Genomic DNA, 18,464 nt, shown 5'->3' with positions numbered 1-18,464 from the left:
GTCTACATAAATATTTTAAAATGGCACCTCGTCCCCAATGCCGTCTTCATCTTATGGGGTTTTGATGGAATCCAGCTTTTTCATGACAATTTACATTTGTTTAACGTTATTAGTAGTAGCAGTATTTATTTTATTTATTATTTGTTTAGATTTGTCCACCTGTCAAGTTTTACAGATGTATGCAACACCAAATGGGGCATATGAATAGGAAGTGTGTTTGGATATAATATAACTTTAATATTGGTTTTATAACATTTTTACTACATTTTGGAATTAGATATTAATTTAGAAATAGTTTTGAAAATAATCTTTGTGCTCAACAAATAAAATGATTAAAGGAGTGGCAAGTAGCTAAGCAAAATCATTATATTATTCAGAAATGGAATTCAAATAATTATATACTAATTCCATTATTCGTTATAACTCCAGTAATTTCAAGATCCAAATGTAATTGGTAGCATGATGAGGTGCTTTAGTGGCTCCCAGACCCCTAAATGAGAACCAGTTCTCTAGAGTAAATATGAAAGTATTTAAAAAATGACTTTACCTCTGTGAAAAAGGCACCACTACAACCTTCTTGCTGTATGTGAGATAGGATGAATTCAGCAAGGGAATTATGCTTCTGGTCCTCAAAGTATACCCTTGACAAGTGTTCACTTTCCACATTGGAGAGGAAAGTGCAGTCTAGCCGAACCACAGCATCGGGTGTTGCACAGTTCAGAAGGATCAATTTAGACTCATCTAAGATCCCTTTTCTAGGATCTGAGAGCTCCTGCCCTTTGAGTTGCTCTGTAACTTGCATTACTACCGATGCACAAGTGTCCGAGTGGTAACCAATGAAAGCATCAGCTGGACTGTAACGGCGTGCATTGGGAGCAACAGAATGCTTGTTTTTAACATCAGTGAAGCAATGAACCCACTGGTTAAGGTTCTCAACAATGTCCTTTAGCTCACTTTTTAGTAAGGTATTGAGGTCAAGATAGTGTTTCTCCAACCTGTTGATCAGTGGAATGGGAAACTGCTTGTACACAATGTCTTTCTCCTCAATGACAATTAGCCTGAAATCTTTGTGCACTCTGCATTTGACTCTGTGGGTTCCAAGCCCCAAATCCACATATTTCTGGCCTCCAAGGGTAACGTAGTACTGGTTGAGAGCATCATACAAGCTTTCGTACAAGTTCTGCAAATTCAGAAGTACAATTGTTTGACCAGTTTCCATGCAAATTTTGACACGGTTGATGTTGCGGCATATCTGAGTGTACTCTTGGTCCTTTGGAAAGCTGGAGCCAAAGATAATCTCTGGTTGGCACTGGTCTGAAAAAAATGTTTGTTGAAGAATTCGAAGGGCTGCATAGTTTTTGGTCAGAACCAGAAGGTATCTGCATTCCTCATCTTGTCCAATGGCTGTAACGTTCTCCCTTACAAGCTCAATGGCACTGATAGTCTCAAGCTTAGGTTTGATATTTAGTCTGTTGGTGAAAACTGTGACAGCATCCACATTATCCTTGCCACTGAAGTTTCTCAGCACTGCCTTCACAATCTGTTCTGCACTAGGCTTCTGATCATAGGCTTTGGCAACAGCAAAAATCATCTTTATCAAGCTGTAATAGTCTCTAAGACCAAAGAAACCTTTTCCCTGTTTCTTACAGATGTGCAGGTAAGCACGGGCAAATGGCTTAAAGCACTCTCTTACTTTTTCAAGAACCATGGCATCCGAGGAGCATATTCCTTTTGCACTCTCTATCAACTCCTTTTCATCAGGATCACCACGTGAAACAAATATCCCTCTGTTCATCTTGGCTGGGTCCAAAGCCCAGTTTGAGATGCCAATGAATCCTACCTTCTTGTGTGGTGATGGCTGATCATCTATGCATCCCTCTTCGAGCAAAGGATGCAGAGTTTTCAGAGGCATTTTTTGGGAATCTTCAGCCAAGCCTATCTCATCTAGCACTACTACAGAGACATACTCTGTTAGATTCTTGCCTTCCTGAAAACGGGCACATTGCTTGAATGTATTGATGATCCCTTCTGGTGTAGAATGGGGACTACACTGGAAAGAAACAAGATGAATCTGCTTCAGTTTTCTAAACAGATCAGAATGGGCTGCTTGGCCTTGCATGCCATCTGCAACCAGAGTTTTTGACAAGGACTTGGAGCTTCCGGGTTTTCCAACCAAAAACAGAGGAATTCGTAGTTCAATGCAAATTACCATCATGAACACATTTTCCTTCAAGGCATTGTTTCGGGCAATGTTTTCACCCAACGGAACACCATTCAGAAAAAGATCCTGAATAACTGAGATTTCCTGCATCACTTTCACTGGGCTGTAGATTGCTGGAAAGTACTTGCAAATTTTTTTTCTGTATTTCTCTTTGTCCTCCAAGCAGGCATGGTAACATACACCAACTGCCATTAGTAATGACCAAAGAATTGGGTTTCTTTCATCAGTATCTTTCGGATGTTGATCGTTTTTCTCTGTTCTCTGAATACTCTCAAACTTGTCAAGCTCTGAGAGTAGCATTAAGTGCTTTTTGTAGAACCAGCTAAAAACTTGCATGCAGCGCTCAACATCCCTCAGACTTACAAAACTGCATTCATCCTGTCTTTTTCGCATATACTTCTGTGAGGCTGACAGAACATCTGTAATTACTGTGATGCAGCCTAAATCAATAGAATGGGTTTCTGCTACCCTTTCTACTATTTGTTTGATGTACATTTTCTCAGTACGGTCATTGAGCTGTCCAAAGTCCCAAATTAGTGGAATCATGCTAGGTGGTAAGGCCTGCACTCTGTACACTAGCTGGCGAAGTGGAATGGATCCAAGTTTTTCATCAGTTTCCTCAGCACGAACTCTGTATCCCAATCCTGCTGACTCCAATCTCTTGATCATTACATCAGTGTGTTTCCTGTATGGATTGCAAGCAGCAATAATTTTCAAGCCAGTGTTATCTGTCAAATTATGTCCCTCAGCAGAGTTGTCGCAGAGGATTTCTTTAATGCTGCTAATAGCTTCAGTTGTGTTCGCTTCATCAAAAAACAACACGGTGTCAAACCCAAAATCTAGCTTGTTTCTTAACGCCATGGCCTCTGCTTCTCTCACTTTGGTGTAAATCATTTCTGAGCTTGTTCCTCCATGAACCTTGACTAGTTTCATGTTGTCAGTGGCAACTCCACTTCTGTGCATCTCACAGAGGAATTTGATTAGCCTTGTCTTCCCACATCCTGTCTCACCCATGATTATTACAGGAATCCCACAGCGGAAACGCATGTGAACTGCCAACATTTTCAACATGTTGTCTGTGGTGAGCTCATATGTCTCATCTGGGTCAAGAGGCCATTGTATTCCCAACACCCTGGAAAGTCTCTCAATTTTTTCCCCTCTTGGGAGCTGGTCAAAGTCAATATTGAAAGGAACTCTTTGTAGTTTAAGGCCCTCATAGAGCTCCATGGTCATGATGTTCTGCTTGATCACCCTGTTGGTTGATGGATCAACTGCATCAACCCCTTTCTGGTCATTTGGCTGAAGATGAAAGCCAATGAATGTCATGGAATCATGGTCATCATTGAAGAATATGTACGGGTGTGGTTCTGACTCCCATCTTTTTCTTATCTTAAAGGGAGCTAGATCCTCTTCATTGGCAGAGGATAAATCTTCATGCAGCCTGCCGGGACTCTGGTCAGAAATGCTAAGTGAAGGAGTTGCAAAATCCTTTGCCATGAGAATCATGAATTCAACAACAAAATTTTTGAATCCCAACAGAGTGTCCCCTACGAAAGAAAAATCACAGAACACTGATTTCTCACAATCCTGAAGCTGTAAGTTTAGGAACCAAGCAAAATTCCGCAATTCTGCCCAAGAGGGGTCTATTATACCACAGTACACAAAGAGCATCTGCAGGCATTCAACATGACTTCCCTCGACTCCTTGATACACAAATTCATCCAAATTGATGCCATTGTAGAAACGTTGCAGGTACTGATAAGGCCGTTGATAGGCCTCACTTCTGAACTCTTGGTCATCCATTAGGGGATCATCAGATAGTCCAAATGATGGATTATCCTCCATTCTCATTTCTAATTCAAGGACCTCTTTAGGTGAACGGCAGTAGACAATTGGAAACACATCCAAGAAAGTAAAGGAAACTTTTGCACCCTAACAAGAGAAAACATATTATTACATTGTGAGGCATTTTAATGATTAATGCATTTTTTCTTTGTTTTGTATTGATGTGGACAAGATAACTTGTTTTCTCAAGATCTTGATTTAATTTCTTGTGCTCAGAACTTAATTTTCTTGTGATACTGAGATAACAAAATTGTATTTTTGTTTGTGGTGCCAATTTAACCAAAATAATTGACAATTTCATGGACCCTACTCACCACATTTTGCTAAATAATTACAAGGTGATACTAAGAAATAAAATTTTAAGAACAGTAAGTAAACAGAGAGTAAAAAAACAGTAATTGTGCGTGACCTCTTGTGCTGCGTTCACACCAGACGCGGAAGAAGCATCAAGAGAGAGTCATTTAAATGTTAAGTCAATGTAAAGGTGCGAATAGACATCCTGCGGCACAATACGTGCGAATGACGCGTTTCGCACGAATAAGGCGGCGCGATTGACACGCATTTTGCACGAATCGCTTGAGTTGGAAAAATCCAAACTTCAGCGGACATTGGCACCGCGTTTACTAATCAGGAGCTTTCTCTTGTAGGGACGTGCTTATGAATGTATTGTTTGTTGTTGGTGTCCCGGAGAGAATTCCTCTTGCCGACACAGACATCAGTTGGTCAAACTGGGTTCGGCTCAGTCGGAAGCACTGCTGAAAGCTTTAATCATCCAGGTTAAGTTTCAAGATGAGTTTATAAACTCACAGAGCTGGGTGCCCTTTCTGAGAGAATCTAGTGGACTCGGACATGGCTCCAAATGTATCGACATTGTTTTTCAGCCTTCAGTTATTCCCTCAATAAAATCCATGTTAGCCATTTAGCAACGAAGCCCTGCCCATGATGCAATTCCGTGTCTACTGTGAAGCCGGATTGACGCACAAATGAAGCGAGTAAACTCAAAATGTTCACGCGTCTATTTACACGCAAATAGCGTGATTTATCTGCACGTGCCACGTCTGGTGTGAAAACAGCCTTGGGGCTTCAACAAGCCATTTCAGCAGTGTACTTACAGCTCTTTGATCATTTTGGGATACGCCAGGTCTTAGTATCTCAATGACATACAGGTGCTTATTACTGCTTTTCCACATGTTTCCTTTTGAGTCCATAAGATATCCAAGGATCAACAGCCTGAACAGAAATTCATGAAGTCCTTTCTTCACCTGCAAATATATATACTATACTGAGAAACAGCAACAAGACTTCCTTAAAGTGGCACACTCAATTAAAAAAAATAAAAAGTAAAATAATTTAAACTACCATGGTGGTGACATCAAAATGATAGACTGAAAGATCATTTTTCTTGAGGAGGCTGATCAAGGACTGAATGATGACATTTTCGTCAACTTTCGGTTCAGTTAACCTGATGCATTTCAGCTGTGAAGGCTTCTTGGAGTTCATCTTCAATTTCTCGTACATTCGTTTAATGTAGAGTGACTTTCCTAAAATGAACCACACAAATTAAATATAGCATCTTACATTACTTAGAGAACTATTTACACTCATCAACCTAACAAACAACAAACTAATGTTTTTTAGCCACATTTAATCCCAAATTCTGGAAACTAACCAATTTAGATCAACTACTTCAAGGTATACTCACCGACTCCTGATCTTTCAGAGGATACAACTCCCACATTCTGCCTGTCTTTGAAGACTGCAGCAGCACTGGATATGTCCACTGGGACTGTAAAATGCCTAAGAAGGTATTGCTGAATACTGTGTATTCGTTGTTGTGGAATCAAGTGCAATCTAAACTGGCTAAAGGCTGAAGGAAGGTATGCATGTTCTTTGTTCGATTCGCAGATCAACACAAGCCGGTAATCATTTGTAGTCTGTGCATTTTGATTCTGAAAGAATTTCTCCACTTTGTAGCTCACTTCATAGTTAAGTTGGTTCACATAGAGCATTGTATAAATCTTCTTCCCCCTGTAACCAGCAGAGAGACAGCGCCTGAGGAAAAGTTCCACTTCTTCATATGGAGTGGTAGCACTACAGAGGAGTACTTCATCATAGGTTGGTAGAGGCTCATTCTTGCTGTTCATGTAAATTGAGATGCATGAAATCAAAATTTCTTCAGAAGGGCAGATGATTAGGTTTGGTCTTCCAGAAGCAATTCCATTTGGAAGTTCTCTCAGAATGGTCCTTGTTTTGTCACGCTCTGACATATCACCCTCATTTTCTCTGTGGCTATTGGCCAAAATTTCAAGAAGATATCCTAGACTTGTGACATCAAGGGAGTCTGGCAGAAATGTCTTCATGTCTCGCATGTAATTGTTCCAAATCACACCTAGTTTTTTGGACCCACTAGCATCCCCCAACTGTTGAATTAAATCATCAGATGTTGGACATTGCTTCTCAGTACTTTCATTCTCAATCATACTGGAGACTTCCACAAATGTTTGAAAGTCTAGGTCATCGTTTTGGTCAGGACCTTTCCTAATTAGATCATACTGAAGTCTGTGCCAAGCTTTTCTCAAATCTAAAGTTGAGCAATTAGGCTTGATAAAGGAGAGCATCATCAGAACTTGATCATCCATTTCCTTCACATTATTGTGAGCAAGCTGATGGCACAGGTAGACCAGCTGTTCTGCAGTGTAGTAGTTTAAGTAATAGTGCTGGGATCTTTGCTTGTCCATAAAATCTTTCCAGAAGCATAGGCAGCTCTCCATTTTCTTACAGACTTCTGGCAGCTGTTCTGTGACATCACCTTCAACCATGACAACACTGACAACACTCCCTAAGTTAAAGTCCATAATGATGCACGCTTCTTTACTATTACAGTTGATGTTTGCCTCCCAATGTCTGAACAATGGATTTCCAGCAACATACAAATCAATAAATGCGGAGACCAACCTCTGTACACTGGCAAAAACCTGGAAACAAGAAATACGTTTACTCGAGACAAATTAGGGGCCATAATGAAATAAAATATTAACACAACTAAAAAGTGAAAAGACACCTCTGCAAATTGATCGACTTCACACTGGCCCTGTTCTCCTTTGCCAGACATTAGCATCAATTTATTCTGAAGATCCCTGAGGTCTTCTAGAGAATAAACGTGTGTCTCATAGCCTCCATCATGCTCTTCCATAATATGTAGCTTCAGAATATTTTCCAAGGCCAACTGAAAAAAAATAATATTAAGGTGTTGATTGTTTTGACGAAATGTCTGCACTGATTATGACATTTAGGGATAATGCACATTTTTTTGTTTTGTTTTAGGCTGAAGCTGCGAGAACTTAAAATTAGCCCTAGAGTTTTTCAAATAGTTAAATGATTTGGCTTTCGTCAATTGGTGAAGTTTGTTCCTCATCACTGTCGCCACTGATTTGCTTGGTTTGGGACTTGTGGAGCTGCACGTTGTTGGATTTGCTCTTCAGTGTTTGAACTTTCAGCAGTGACATTTATATTATAATGAACAGAACAAAACTGAACTTTAACTCCTAAAACTGGACAGAAGCAGTTTCAGTTTACCAGAACTTCTATGTTAAGCTGCTTTGACACGGTCTACATTGTAAAATAGTAGCAAAACTACTTTTCATTGGCCTGGTTTTTCAAGCAAACATCTTGATCAAGAAGATCAATTCAGCTTATCAATCGCCAATACAAATCTGGCCAAACAATAACCCAATTTTCATGCAAGGGCAATGAACAGAGTAAGGTGAAGCTGCAGGTCTGGAGACCCAACTGCAGGCTCAGACCAGCACTTTTGAGACAGATCTTGAGGCAGCCCACAGCTTGATGGTGTACTTGACCACTTCCACTACGTATTGGACAATCGCCTACACCTCCCACTACCCTAAACCCAACCATCAAAGTTGTATGGGTGTTACCATTAGTGGGCCGTACAACGTCCACTACATATTGGACCTGGTCCAGTACGTCATCATGATTACAGACTACAGCGAGGACATCTTGGCACTTTCTAGCAAGTAGCAACACCGGACATGTGACCCTAACCCTAACAATAGGTCTGGAAGTGCTGGTCTGAGCTTGGGTCTCTGGGCCTGCAGCTTCATAATGTTGAATGAACAAGATTATATTCCAGCTGGTCAATGACCTAAACCAGTTAGTGATAACTAGAAACTATTTAGCATTTTTTCTAAATAAGTCTTTAAACTGTTTTTCCTTAAAAAATCCAGCACAATGTTGGCAAATATTTTATATACCTTCTTCTGATTTTGTGCACTGATAACGTAGACTCCCTTTGAGTTGATAGCTGATGCCAGAGATAGAGAGGACAGTTCCACTGACCCATGGCTGTCTTTGACTGTCTTCAACCATTCTATGTGTCTTGCAGAGTCACACTGAAAGAAAGAAAAATGTTGATAAGCACAACAAAATCTTTATTCTCAATTGTCAAAGCTAGGAGATACTCATACCAATTTCTTTGGGAGGTTGGAGTCATTGTCAAGTGCCTTCCATAATTTTTTCAGCATCTCGTTAAAAAGCCTAAAGCCAGCATCTGGCTTTAAATCATACAGCATTGACGAATAGCCTAGAACTGCATCATGAAAACAGGCCACACGATCCACATCTAAATCATTCTCTCCAGCGGAAATGGAAGCCAAATCCACAAATACTTTCAACTCGTTGATGTCTGAAGTGATAAAAAGTGATAAAGCATTACAAATAATGCATTCAATTTCAATTACAAATGAAGAAACACTAATTATTTACCTTCAAGAGCCTCTTTAACCCAGATAACAAAGTTTTTTCTAAGGCCAAGTTCTTGAAGGCACAGTCTACGGGGCTCTGTGATGTCTACAAGCACATTTTTTGCCTGAATCAACTCATTGTCAATGCTGTCTAGACGCTCCCTTTTAAAATCCGAGTGTGTCTGTAGGAAAAAAAAAATCTCACTGATTTAACCAGATTTCTTATTTTAATTATTTTTACAAATGTAAAATTGTTAGCCTAATAGCAAAAAAAATTATAACTTACAGTAATAAGCAACTTCTCCAACACCTGAAAGTCACCTTGGAGGCAAAGAGTGTCTTTGACCGCCATGACCACCTTTGCTGACTCTACTGCCAGATGAAGCTCATGGTACTGCTTGATCTGCTGGATTCTTGTCTGGACCCAGCATTGGTCATCATTGAAATCTAGTTTGCTCATGATCGCAACTTCTGCTGCCAGTTCTTCATATTTTCCCTTATAGGCTTTGAATATTTCATCAATGTCTTCAAAGTCAATGCTACCATCTTTGAGACTTGTGTATATGTTTCTGTAGGCAGTGTGACATGGTAAAAATATCTCTTTGTTAAGCTCATCAAGTGAGATTGTCAATTCGTCCAATTCGTCATCTACAAACAATGCTGCCTCATTCCCCCAACGCAATTTGAAAACATAGCTGTCTTTAAAGATGTTTAAGATCTCAGCCATAGATCGAACATCATCTTGCAGTTCAAAGTAGGGGACTTCTAGTGATGCTCCAGTGGGAAATCGGTCCAATGAATGAACGTCCATAAACATGTCCAGATCCATCTCGTTCATATCATTGCTATACAAGTCTTCCAAATATTTGAAATCAACTGTAAAACAAATGTATTTTTAAAAACGTCTTACCAATCAGATTTTAAAAGGAAATGTAGTACTGTCTGGTGTTCAATAAATAGCCTATACCCTTCACATGCTCCTCCACATTGTGACACATTGCAATCAGAGCTCCTGCAAGTGCCCTCTCATGATAAATAGCCTTCACCTCGTCTTGTCTGGTCTGAATCAATGCCTTCATGGCATTGATGTCCTTGTATTGTTCTTCTTCAGAAAAACAGTCTAGGAGTACAGTAGATTAGTGACTCCTCATGTTATAAAATCAATGTAAAAAGCATTCAAACTTCATGCATTTAATTTTACCTAAAGTAAGCAGCTCAAGGAAAACACTTCTCTTTTCCAGGATGTGATTGAGTAGCTTCATCTTTATTTTCCCTGTCACGAGTTGTTTTAAAACGTTACTGAATAACGAAGTTCCCATGGCAAATTTCTCTTTAGCCTCATCAGAAAGCTGATCGATCAGCTTTTCATCAGCACCTGCAGAACAAGGAAAAAGACTCTGTCATACTCATTAAAGACTCTGTCATACTCATACATCTCATTAAAACATAAGGACAATTGTGAAATTTAACAAAGCAGTGCCATACAGAAGAAATCTAATAATTACCATGAAGCTGAAATATGTTCTTAGCTGCTGCCCAGCCCAAAAGATGTTTGAGAACAACTTCTTCTTCCTCAAGATAGGTTCCTTTGTTATCTTTTGGCCAGGACTTGAGTATGATGGTGGACACAAGACTTCCAAACCTCCAGTTTATCCGGAATTTATTGAATCTCTCAAAAAGTCTCCACTCAGATTTAGTCTGTTAAAAAAAGTATGTATACATTGCATGCACATTCAATCGCGCAAAAAAGTCATTATAGCATCAGCTTCAACATTAAAAACTTGTCAAAGTCACATTGTGTCTCCTCTGAAATCAAAGTACTGAAATTACAGGCTGGAATCCATGTTAGCAATTACACTTTCTCCAATAGTGAGTAATACAGAGATTTTCATACCCATATAGCTAAGAAAATCTCTGGTTCAAACCATGATTTATTCTGAGAGGCATTTGAAAAACAAAAAAAATACCATTCTTTATGCAAAACTCATCATAAACTGTAATAAAGCCTGGTTCATTAAGTCAGATTGAGACATATTCAGGCAATCCTGGATGAATTGTATTGATGTGTCTTTGAGCACAATTACCAAATTCTAAAACAACTCAGAGTGTGAGACCTACAGAAAAACAAGGTTTAGGATTTCTAACTAGAAGAAAACACCAGAAACACCAAGTTCTGAGTCTCTGGCCTATTTAGTATGCTAATCATCTTTACACAGCCAATTTAGGGTGGCCTTAAACCAGGAGTTGATCTGCTCGAAATGCAATTTTTTGAATTTTTATGCTGCTTCAGGTTTGGTTTCTGTGCTGCCTTTGCTGTGTCCGAGACTCTCTGGCCCAAAGAGGCAGAAGATATACACTGCTGCAAAAAAGTAATGTAGCTACAAGCAAACCACTTTAAATCAAGGTACTTTCATCTTTGTGCTTCAGATATTTAAGTAGATTCTGCACCTACTTCAGGGCCTCATCTATCTGCTACAGATTTTAAGACCACTTCCACGTTCCAGGAAACTCTATAGCACTTCATGTTTAGGGCTGTCAAAATGGATTCCATCTCCTTACTCTACTGCACTATTAAAGAAATCTCTGATGCAGGATAACAAACAATCTTTATAAAAAAATATAACATGTTATTAGTCTTTTTCCACTACTAGGTTGCGGCTGGAAGGGCTTTCGCTGTGTAAAACATATGCCGGAATAGTTGGTGGTTCATTCTGCTGTGGCGACCCCTGATAAATAAGGAACTAAGCCAAAGGAAAATGAATGAATGAATGCTGTTAGTGGGTAAATATCTTAAAAAAGTATATTTTTGTCTAAAGTGGAATTGACCTCCCACTTGTTTTGTTACATATATTGTGTTTCTTTGTTTCTCAGTTTATTAATAACTTTCAATCTTTTTTGTAATGGTCAATTGATTTTGCAATAAATGGTTTCATGTTTTTAAACATTGTTTTGTTTTGATGTCAAGTCACCTTTATTTCTGAAGCACTTTATTGTGTAAAGTCAATGGAAATCGATGGAAACAGACTCAGTTTGAGGACCATATGTCTCTTGCCCATGTAAACAAACATAGTTTGCAAAATGATCTGTGTATATTACACTGGCATTTAGTTGAGGAATAAAAGAGCTGCCAAGCAGGTTAAAAATATGACATAAAACGATATTAAAATCGGTACAATAGTTTTTTAAACTGGTAACTAGAATCGTGTGATTTTATTGTGCTGAAAACTGAAATGTTGGTATGTAGTAATGGAAAGACTCTTACCTGGCATATCGTGCTAACAGCTTGGAGAGCACACTTCTCTACACTATTCACCAAATAAGGCTGGGAGACTTTAAGTTTCTCAATATTTGAGCAATAAGCCTCGATCTGGTCTAGATGATCTTCCTAATAAGAGTTAAAACAAACAGTTTATTTACCAATACAGAAGATATACGTCAACAAAAACATTTAAGTGAAGTTTAATTATAAACTAATTTCGAGAGGATCATGTGCTTATGATTTATCACAGCCGGTCTCGTATTAAGCTAATCAGTATCATCCAATCATAAGAGCCATAAGCTACTATAAATAACCACAGTCTTCAGTCCACTATATCTTCATTTGGAAGAAATCCCCCTTCCTCCCCATTTCCCTCCTTCACTATAGATCGGGCGGCACGGAGGCCCAGTGGTTAGCACTGTTAGCCCCACAGCAAGAACACTGCCAACCCTGGTCCTGCCAGGTCGGTAGGCGTTTCTGTGAGGAGTTCGTATATTCTCCCCGTGTCCGCGTGGGTTTTCCCAGGGTTCTCCGGTTTCCTCCAACCATCCAAATATATACATCATGCATAACAATCAAGGATTTGTCTAGCCCCCTTTTTTCCTCACGTGTTCCCTTAGCTACTGCAGACAGGGAGTTCTGAGATCCACCGAGCTCAAGCTCCCCTCTCGCTATGCGAACGGGAGGAAGCCCCGGGCTCGAGGATCCCTTGAGCTCGGGGCTCTCTCCCGGGACAGCATGCCAAACAAGCTTTTGATGGATCATCAGCTAAGTGTGAACTCTTGAAACATGATTAATTATACTATTAATAACTCAAAATTATGTGTTCATATACAGTTGAAGTCAGAATTATTAGCCCCCCAGAATTTTTGGCCCCTTGTTTATTTTTTTTTCTTCAATTTCTGTTTAACAGAACACATATATTTTTTCAACACATTTCTAAACATAATAGTTTTAATAACTTATTTCTTATTACGGATTTTTATCTTTGCCATGATGACAGTAAATAATATTTGACTAGATATTTTTCAAGACACTTCTATACAGCTTAAAGTGACATTTAAAGGCTTAACTAGGTTAATTACTGTAGGTTAACTAGGCAGGTTAGGGTAATTGTATAATGATGGTTTGTTCTGTAGTCAGAAAAAAGAAATAACTTAAAGGGGCTATTTTGACCCTAAAATGGTTTTTAAAAAACTAAAAAATTTATTCTAGCCGAAATAAAACAAATAAGACTTTCTCCAGAAGAAAAAGTATTATCAGACATACTGTGAAAATTTCCTTGCTCTGTTAAACATAATTTGGAAGATTAAAAATAAATAAATAAATAAATCGAAGGGGGGCTAATAATTTTGACTTCAACTGCATGTGTCGATACAGATTCATATTTCAAGTTCAAAACTCTAGTTCAAAGTTATTTTGCTGTAAAATGTAAAGTGGTGCAAAAAGTACTGACAATGTTTTACTATAGTATTCTCTTATGGGTGAAAATAATGCAGGTAATTAAACAGTAAAGTTAACAAGATTGAAAATCACTTATTTAAAATATCACAGATAAAAAGATGAAAATTCCATTATTAATTACTCACCCTCATTTTATTACAAACCCCTGAGACCTTTATTCATCTTCAAATTCATATATTTTAAATGAATATTTTGAAATATGAGAGGAAATATGAGACTTGCATTCACAAGAGCTCTATGCTCTTTTTGTGTGTCATGCTGCTGATGTATACCTCAGATTTGTTTTGTGCATTACTCTTTGCTTTGTGTCATGCTCATGAGCACTGTACACTGATGCACACCTCCGATACCTGCGTGCGACTTTCTGTTTGAAACAGAGGAGAAGAAAATATTGAATAAAGTCCTTTTCTCTAATTTTTATTGTTTTGTGTCATAATAGTTTCATAATATTTTGATTGAATTACTGAAGACCATGTGTCTGTTTTGGTGGTATTTTTGGTACATGTCTCAGGGAACAGTAGATATGTTTCCATCAAAAGATCCTAATTAGATTTATGTGCAAAACTGGAATAACGCAAAAAACATGATGTCAAATATCCGAAAGAAAAGTGGTGTCTACTCGCAATGGATACACAGTGACTTTTGCAGGCGTGACACAATCTTTGGGAGTAGACGTCAAGACAGTTCTGGATCAATAATAATAATAATAATAATAATAATAATAATAATAATAATAATAATAAACCACTGTAATAACAGACTTTTTCAGAGGGATTTTAGAATGACCAAAAAAACATTTGAGATATTATTGGAAATAATCCGCCAATTGGAAAACATCGGGAAGAAACTAACGGCTTTGAAACAGGTTTTGGACAGACCAGGAGACCAGTGACAGACATTATAAAATATCTGCCAATTTCGCAGATATCTAATGTGGTCAGTCCACTGGTTTGTCTATTAATGCTGTCCCATTGTGCCAATTTTTATTATTACATGATCTGTCATGTGACTTTTTTTGATACACATGCTGGTTTCCATCCATTCCAACATAGTCATGTGCATTTTCTCTTATCAAATAAATTTTTTTTCCTACTCAGTTGGACAATTTTCAAAATGTATGCACATATTTGGCCTTACCATTAAGCATTTTTAATAACATATCCAAAATGTGCATAAAAATAGGTTAATGGTTACATAGCTATTGTTGTCTAAGAAAGCTGAAGAAGCTCTTAGGTTTCCTTTAAAATATATTAACTTGTGTTCTGAAGGTAAACAAAGGTCTCAGGTGTTTGGAACAACACAAAGGCAAGTACTTAACAACATTATCTTCTGGAATTGTGCTATTAATACCTGTTGATATTTTCCCTCAAAGTCTGTGGTAAATGTCTCTCTCCATTCTTTAATGAAGTCCTTACACACAAAGTCAATAGCAATGATGTTATTCCAAATCTGAAAACAAAACAGAAAACATTATTATAATATATGAATTAGATTTGACTTTTGGACTATGTAGTATGTATAAAACAGTATTCTTCTACATACCTCAGTCTCTGTACTGAAGCTGGTGCCCATCAGATGACTTCTGTTTATAAGTCTACCTTTAAAAATTTTACCGATCCATGCTCTGACAGTTTTCCTGGTGTCACTGAGTAGCCCAAGAGCCTTCTCAGGAAATGTGTCAGCTTCTTGTTTTGTCTTGTGGTTGAAAAGAAAATGTTAAAATATACATACTGAAGCAATTTTACATCTTTTGAATTCCTTTTGCATACTGTCTTTAAGTAATTTAAAAGGGACCTATTATGCCCATTTTTACAAGATGTAAAACAAGTCTCTGATGTCCCCGTGTAAGTAAAGATTCAGCTTAAAATACCACGCAAATAACATTTTGAACTCTTTGAAACTGCCCCTTTTAGATTGATCCGAATTGTGCTGTTTTGGTGACTGCCGCTTTAAATTTAAGAGAGGAATTTAAAAGAGGGTGGAGCTACAAATGCCTGTGCATCAGCATAGCGGCAGATTAAAAACAGAACTAATGTTATCTCTGTGAAAAATCAAGTTAGTTGCTGACATTATCTTCAACAGGTAAAAACTAAAATAGGGCGTTCACACTAGACACGGCTTGCGCAAATAAGTCACGCTATTTGCACATAAATAGACACGTGAAATTTTGAGTTTACTCACTTGGTTCGCACGTCAAATTCACTTCAAGATAGATGCGGATTTATATCTGTCTGCCCGGTGACTTTAGTTTCGTCGCTAAATTGCTAACATGGATATTATTGAGAGAGTAGCTGTGCTTTATGTTCTTTAGGAAGGTTATGATCTTTAGGGAGGTTTCCATAATCCTGGACCAGGCCGTATCCTGAGCAGCTGCTGTGGTGGTTATGGAGGAGTGGAGAGCATGAGACTGATCCCTGTAAGACCCCAGTGACCCCAGTCTTCGCATTGATCCTGAAGGGACAGCCTGTAGAAGTGAAGTATTCTTCACTTTCGCCAATTGGTGAAGTCTTTTCCTTGCCGCAGTTCCCACTGGCTTGCATGGTTCAGGACTTGTGGAGCTGCGCATCGATAGATCTGCTCTTCAGTGTTTGAACTCTCAGCAGTGATTAATAAACCACACTGAACTAAACTGAACTTCAACTCTGAAAACTGAACTGACACTGTTTTAATTTACTATATTCTTCTATGTGAAGCTGCTTTGACACAATCTACATTGTAAAAGCGCTATAGAATTAAAGCTGAATTGAACCGAATTAAGAAGACTAAAAACCAGTGTAAATTCGTTTGACGTCGTGTCTATGTCCACTACATCCTTTCAGAGGTGCACCCAGCTGTGAGTTCATCAACTCCTCCAGAAACTATACCTGGATGATGGAAGGTTTCAGCGGTGCTTTAGACTGAGCCGACCCCAATTTGATGAGCTGTTGTCCGGTGTCGGCAGTCATAACCACGCCCTTACATGAGCAGGCTCCTGATTGGTTAACGCGGTACGAATGTCCGTTAAATTTTAGATTTCCAACTCAAGCGATTCGGGTGTTAATGCACCATGATGGTGCATTAACATAGGGTTGACTCATGTGAATGCACCATGATGGTGGATGCCTGGTTCTCACGCAAGGCTGTTTATACTATCGAGGAAAAGATTGTCATTAATAGGCGGCACATCAGATTTTCCAACTAAAGAGATTCGAGTGTTAAGCTCGACAAACACTGCTTCATTTACACGAATCGCATCATTTGCACCACCTTATTCACGCGAATATCACCACAGGATGTCTATTTGCGTCTTCGCATTGACTTCAGGGCTGTTTATGCTATCGAGGACGAGATTGTCACTAATGAGCGGTGCTTCAGATTTTCCAACTTAAGCGATTCGAGTGTTAAGTGTGTCAAACGCTGCTTCATTTACGCGAATCACGTCATTTCCGTCGTCTCATTCACGCGAATAGCACCACAGGATGCCTATTCGTGTCTTTGCATTGGCATAACATGGTTCTCACTCTGGGCTGTTTATGTTATCGAGGACGAGATTGTCACTGCTTCAGATTTTCCAACTAACGCGATTTGAGTCTTAAGCACGTCAAAATACTCAATTCGCGCCGCTTCATTTTTTGCACCACCTCATTCGCACGAATAGCGCTGCAGGATGTCTATTCACGTTTTTGCATTGGCTTTACATGTAAATCACTTGCACTTGAGGTTTCATCCGTATCTGGTGTGAATGCACCATGGTGGTGGACGGCTGGTTCTCACTTAACGCTGTTTATGCTATCGAGGAAGAGATTGTCACTAATAAGCGACGCTTTTCCCGTCTGATGACATGTACAAAGGGAGAATGTCAATCAAAGTGTTTCTGCAGACTGTTTTTATCAAGTGTGATTATAAACCATTTTTAAGTTTTAACCATTAGAAGCTGGATATATTCAAACACCGTTGCCACACAATTTTATTTAAACCCCTTATAAAAGTGATTTTCGCATAACAGGTCCCCTTTAAAACAAAGATAATATGATCTCAAAATGTAATACCTGAGCAAATCCTGACACAGAGGCCACCAGGTTCATGCAAGCAACAGGAATATCAGTGAAATTCTGACTATAGCCATAGTAATTAACAAGATTGCAGATCTTCTCTAGAAGCTTGCAAGCTACTTGTATGCACTGAATGCCATAATCCATGCTCGGACAGCTACAAGAGAAATGAAAGCGAGTTAACCATTTATATGATAAGATCTATTCTGATCTATTTAAGAATCATATATTTATGTTAAATCATACATTCACAACTGTAAGTGGTCAAAATATTAACATCAACAGCCAACATCTACCGTTTTAAGAGGTGAATTTTTATTTTTATATTTTCCAAATCAATTTAAGGATGCTCAAGCCTTTGGTACTCTCTTATCTTCTGATTCTTTTCTTATTTCCCATCTTCTTTTTACTTATTTTGTTGTATGATGAAGTGTTTTCATTCATAAGCACTTATGTTCATTATATACAGTTGAAGGAAATGATTAGCCCTCTCTCTGACCCTGAGAGTATATATATGTATATGTAAAAAATGATAATAGTTCTATCAATTTTAGTGCCAGAACTTTACCTGTATCTTTGTTGAATCAATTGACTTTGAATGTGTGCCAGAGCCTCAGCTGTACTCTGAGAACATATTACAATAATCAGTTAGAAAGTGTTTGACAGCTACTGTTTTTTTACTTTTGTTTGACAAAGGAATACTGCATGGCAATTCAATCTGTTCCGGTTGTACATAATATATAAGGTTATTTCTTAGGATGAGAAGACACTCACGTCAGAAGTGCTGTGGTTTATAACATTAGGACATTTCATGGTGAAAAGCTGCAGGATGTCCAAGAGGTCCACATGGAAAATGGAGCTATACGAGACCAAATCATCTAAGG

The 18,464-nt window shown here is 38.5% G+C and overlaps 1 protein-coding gene across 1 annotated transcript in view; it reads right to left on the bottom strand.

The window, feature by feature from the left end:
• rnf213a (ring finger protein 213a) overlaps positions 1-18,464 on the bottom strand; it is a 101,582-nt gene that overhangs the window by 60,731 nt on the left and 22,387 nt on the right. The window contains exons 12-29 of the mRNA XM_056454272.1: positions 18,355-18,464; positions 18,149-18,204; positions 17,578-17,737; positions 15,092-15,244; positions 14,900-14,998; positions 12,089-12,211; positions 10,332-10,524; positions 10,028-10,201; positions 9,794-9,946; positions 9,113-9,702; positions 8,849-9,008; positions 8,551-8,768; positions 8,338-8,475; positions 7,128-7,292; positions 5,769-7,041; positions 5,426-5,607; positions 5,179-5,328; positions 548-4,153 (exon numbers count right to left, since the gene is read on the bottom strand). The exon at positions 18,355-18,464 is cut by the window's right edge and continues 83 nt beyond it. Of these exons, the coding sequence (XP_056310247.1) occupies positions 548-4,153; positions 5,179-5,328; positions 5,426-5,607; positions 5,769-7,041; positions 7,128-7,292; positions 8,338-8,475; positions 8,551-8,768; positions 8,849-9,008; positions 9,113-9,702; positions 9,794-9,946; positions 10,028-10,201; positions 10,332-10,524; positions 12,089-12,211; positions 14,900-14,998; positions 15,092-15,244; positions 17,578-17,737; positions 18,149-18,204; positions 18,355-18,464 (7,703 nt within the window). The remainder of the gene's footprint in view (positions 1-547; positions 4,154-5,178; positions 5,329-5,425; positions 5,608-5,768; positions 7,042-7,127; positions 7,293-8,337; positions 8,476-8,550; positions 8,769-8,848; positions 9,009-9,112; positions 9,703-9,793; positions 9,947-10,027; positions 10,202-10,331; positions 10,525-12,088; positions 12,212-14,899; positions 14,999-15,091; positions 15,245-17,577; positions 17,738-18,148; positions 18,205-18,354) is intronic.

Source organism: Danio aesculapii, chromosome 3, assembly GCF_903798145.1.
Source record: "Danio aesculapii chromosome 3, fDanAes4.1, whole genome shotgun sequence".
Taxonomy (NCBI): Eukaryota; Metazoa; Chordata; class Actinopteri; order Cypriniformes; family Danionidae; genus Danio; species Danio aesculapii.
Note: the sequence above shows the minus strand (reverse complement) of the source record. Positions and strands in the feature narration are given on the sequence as shown.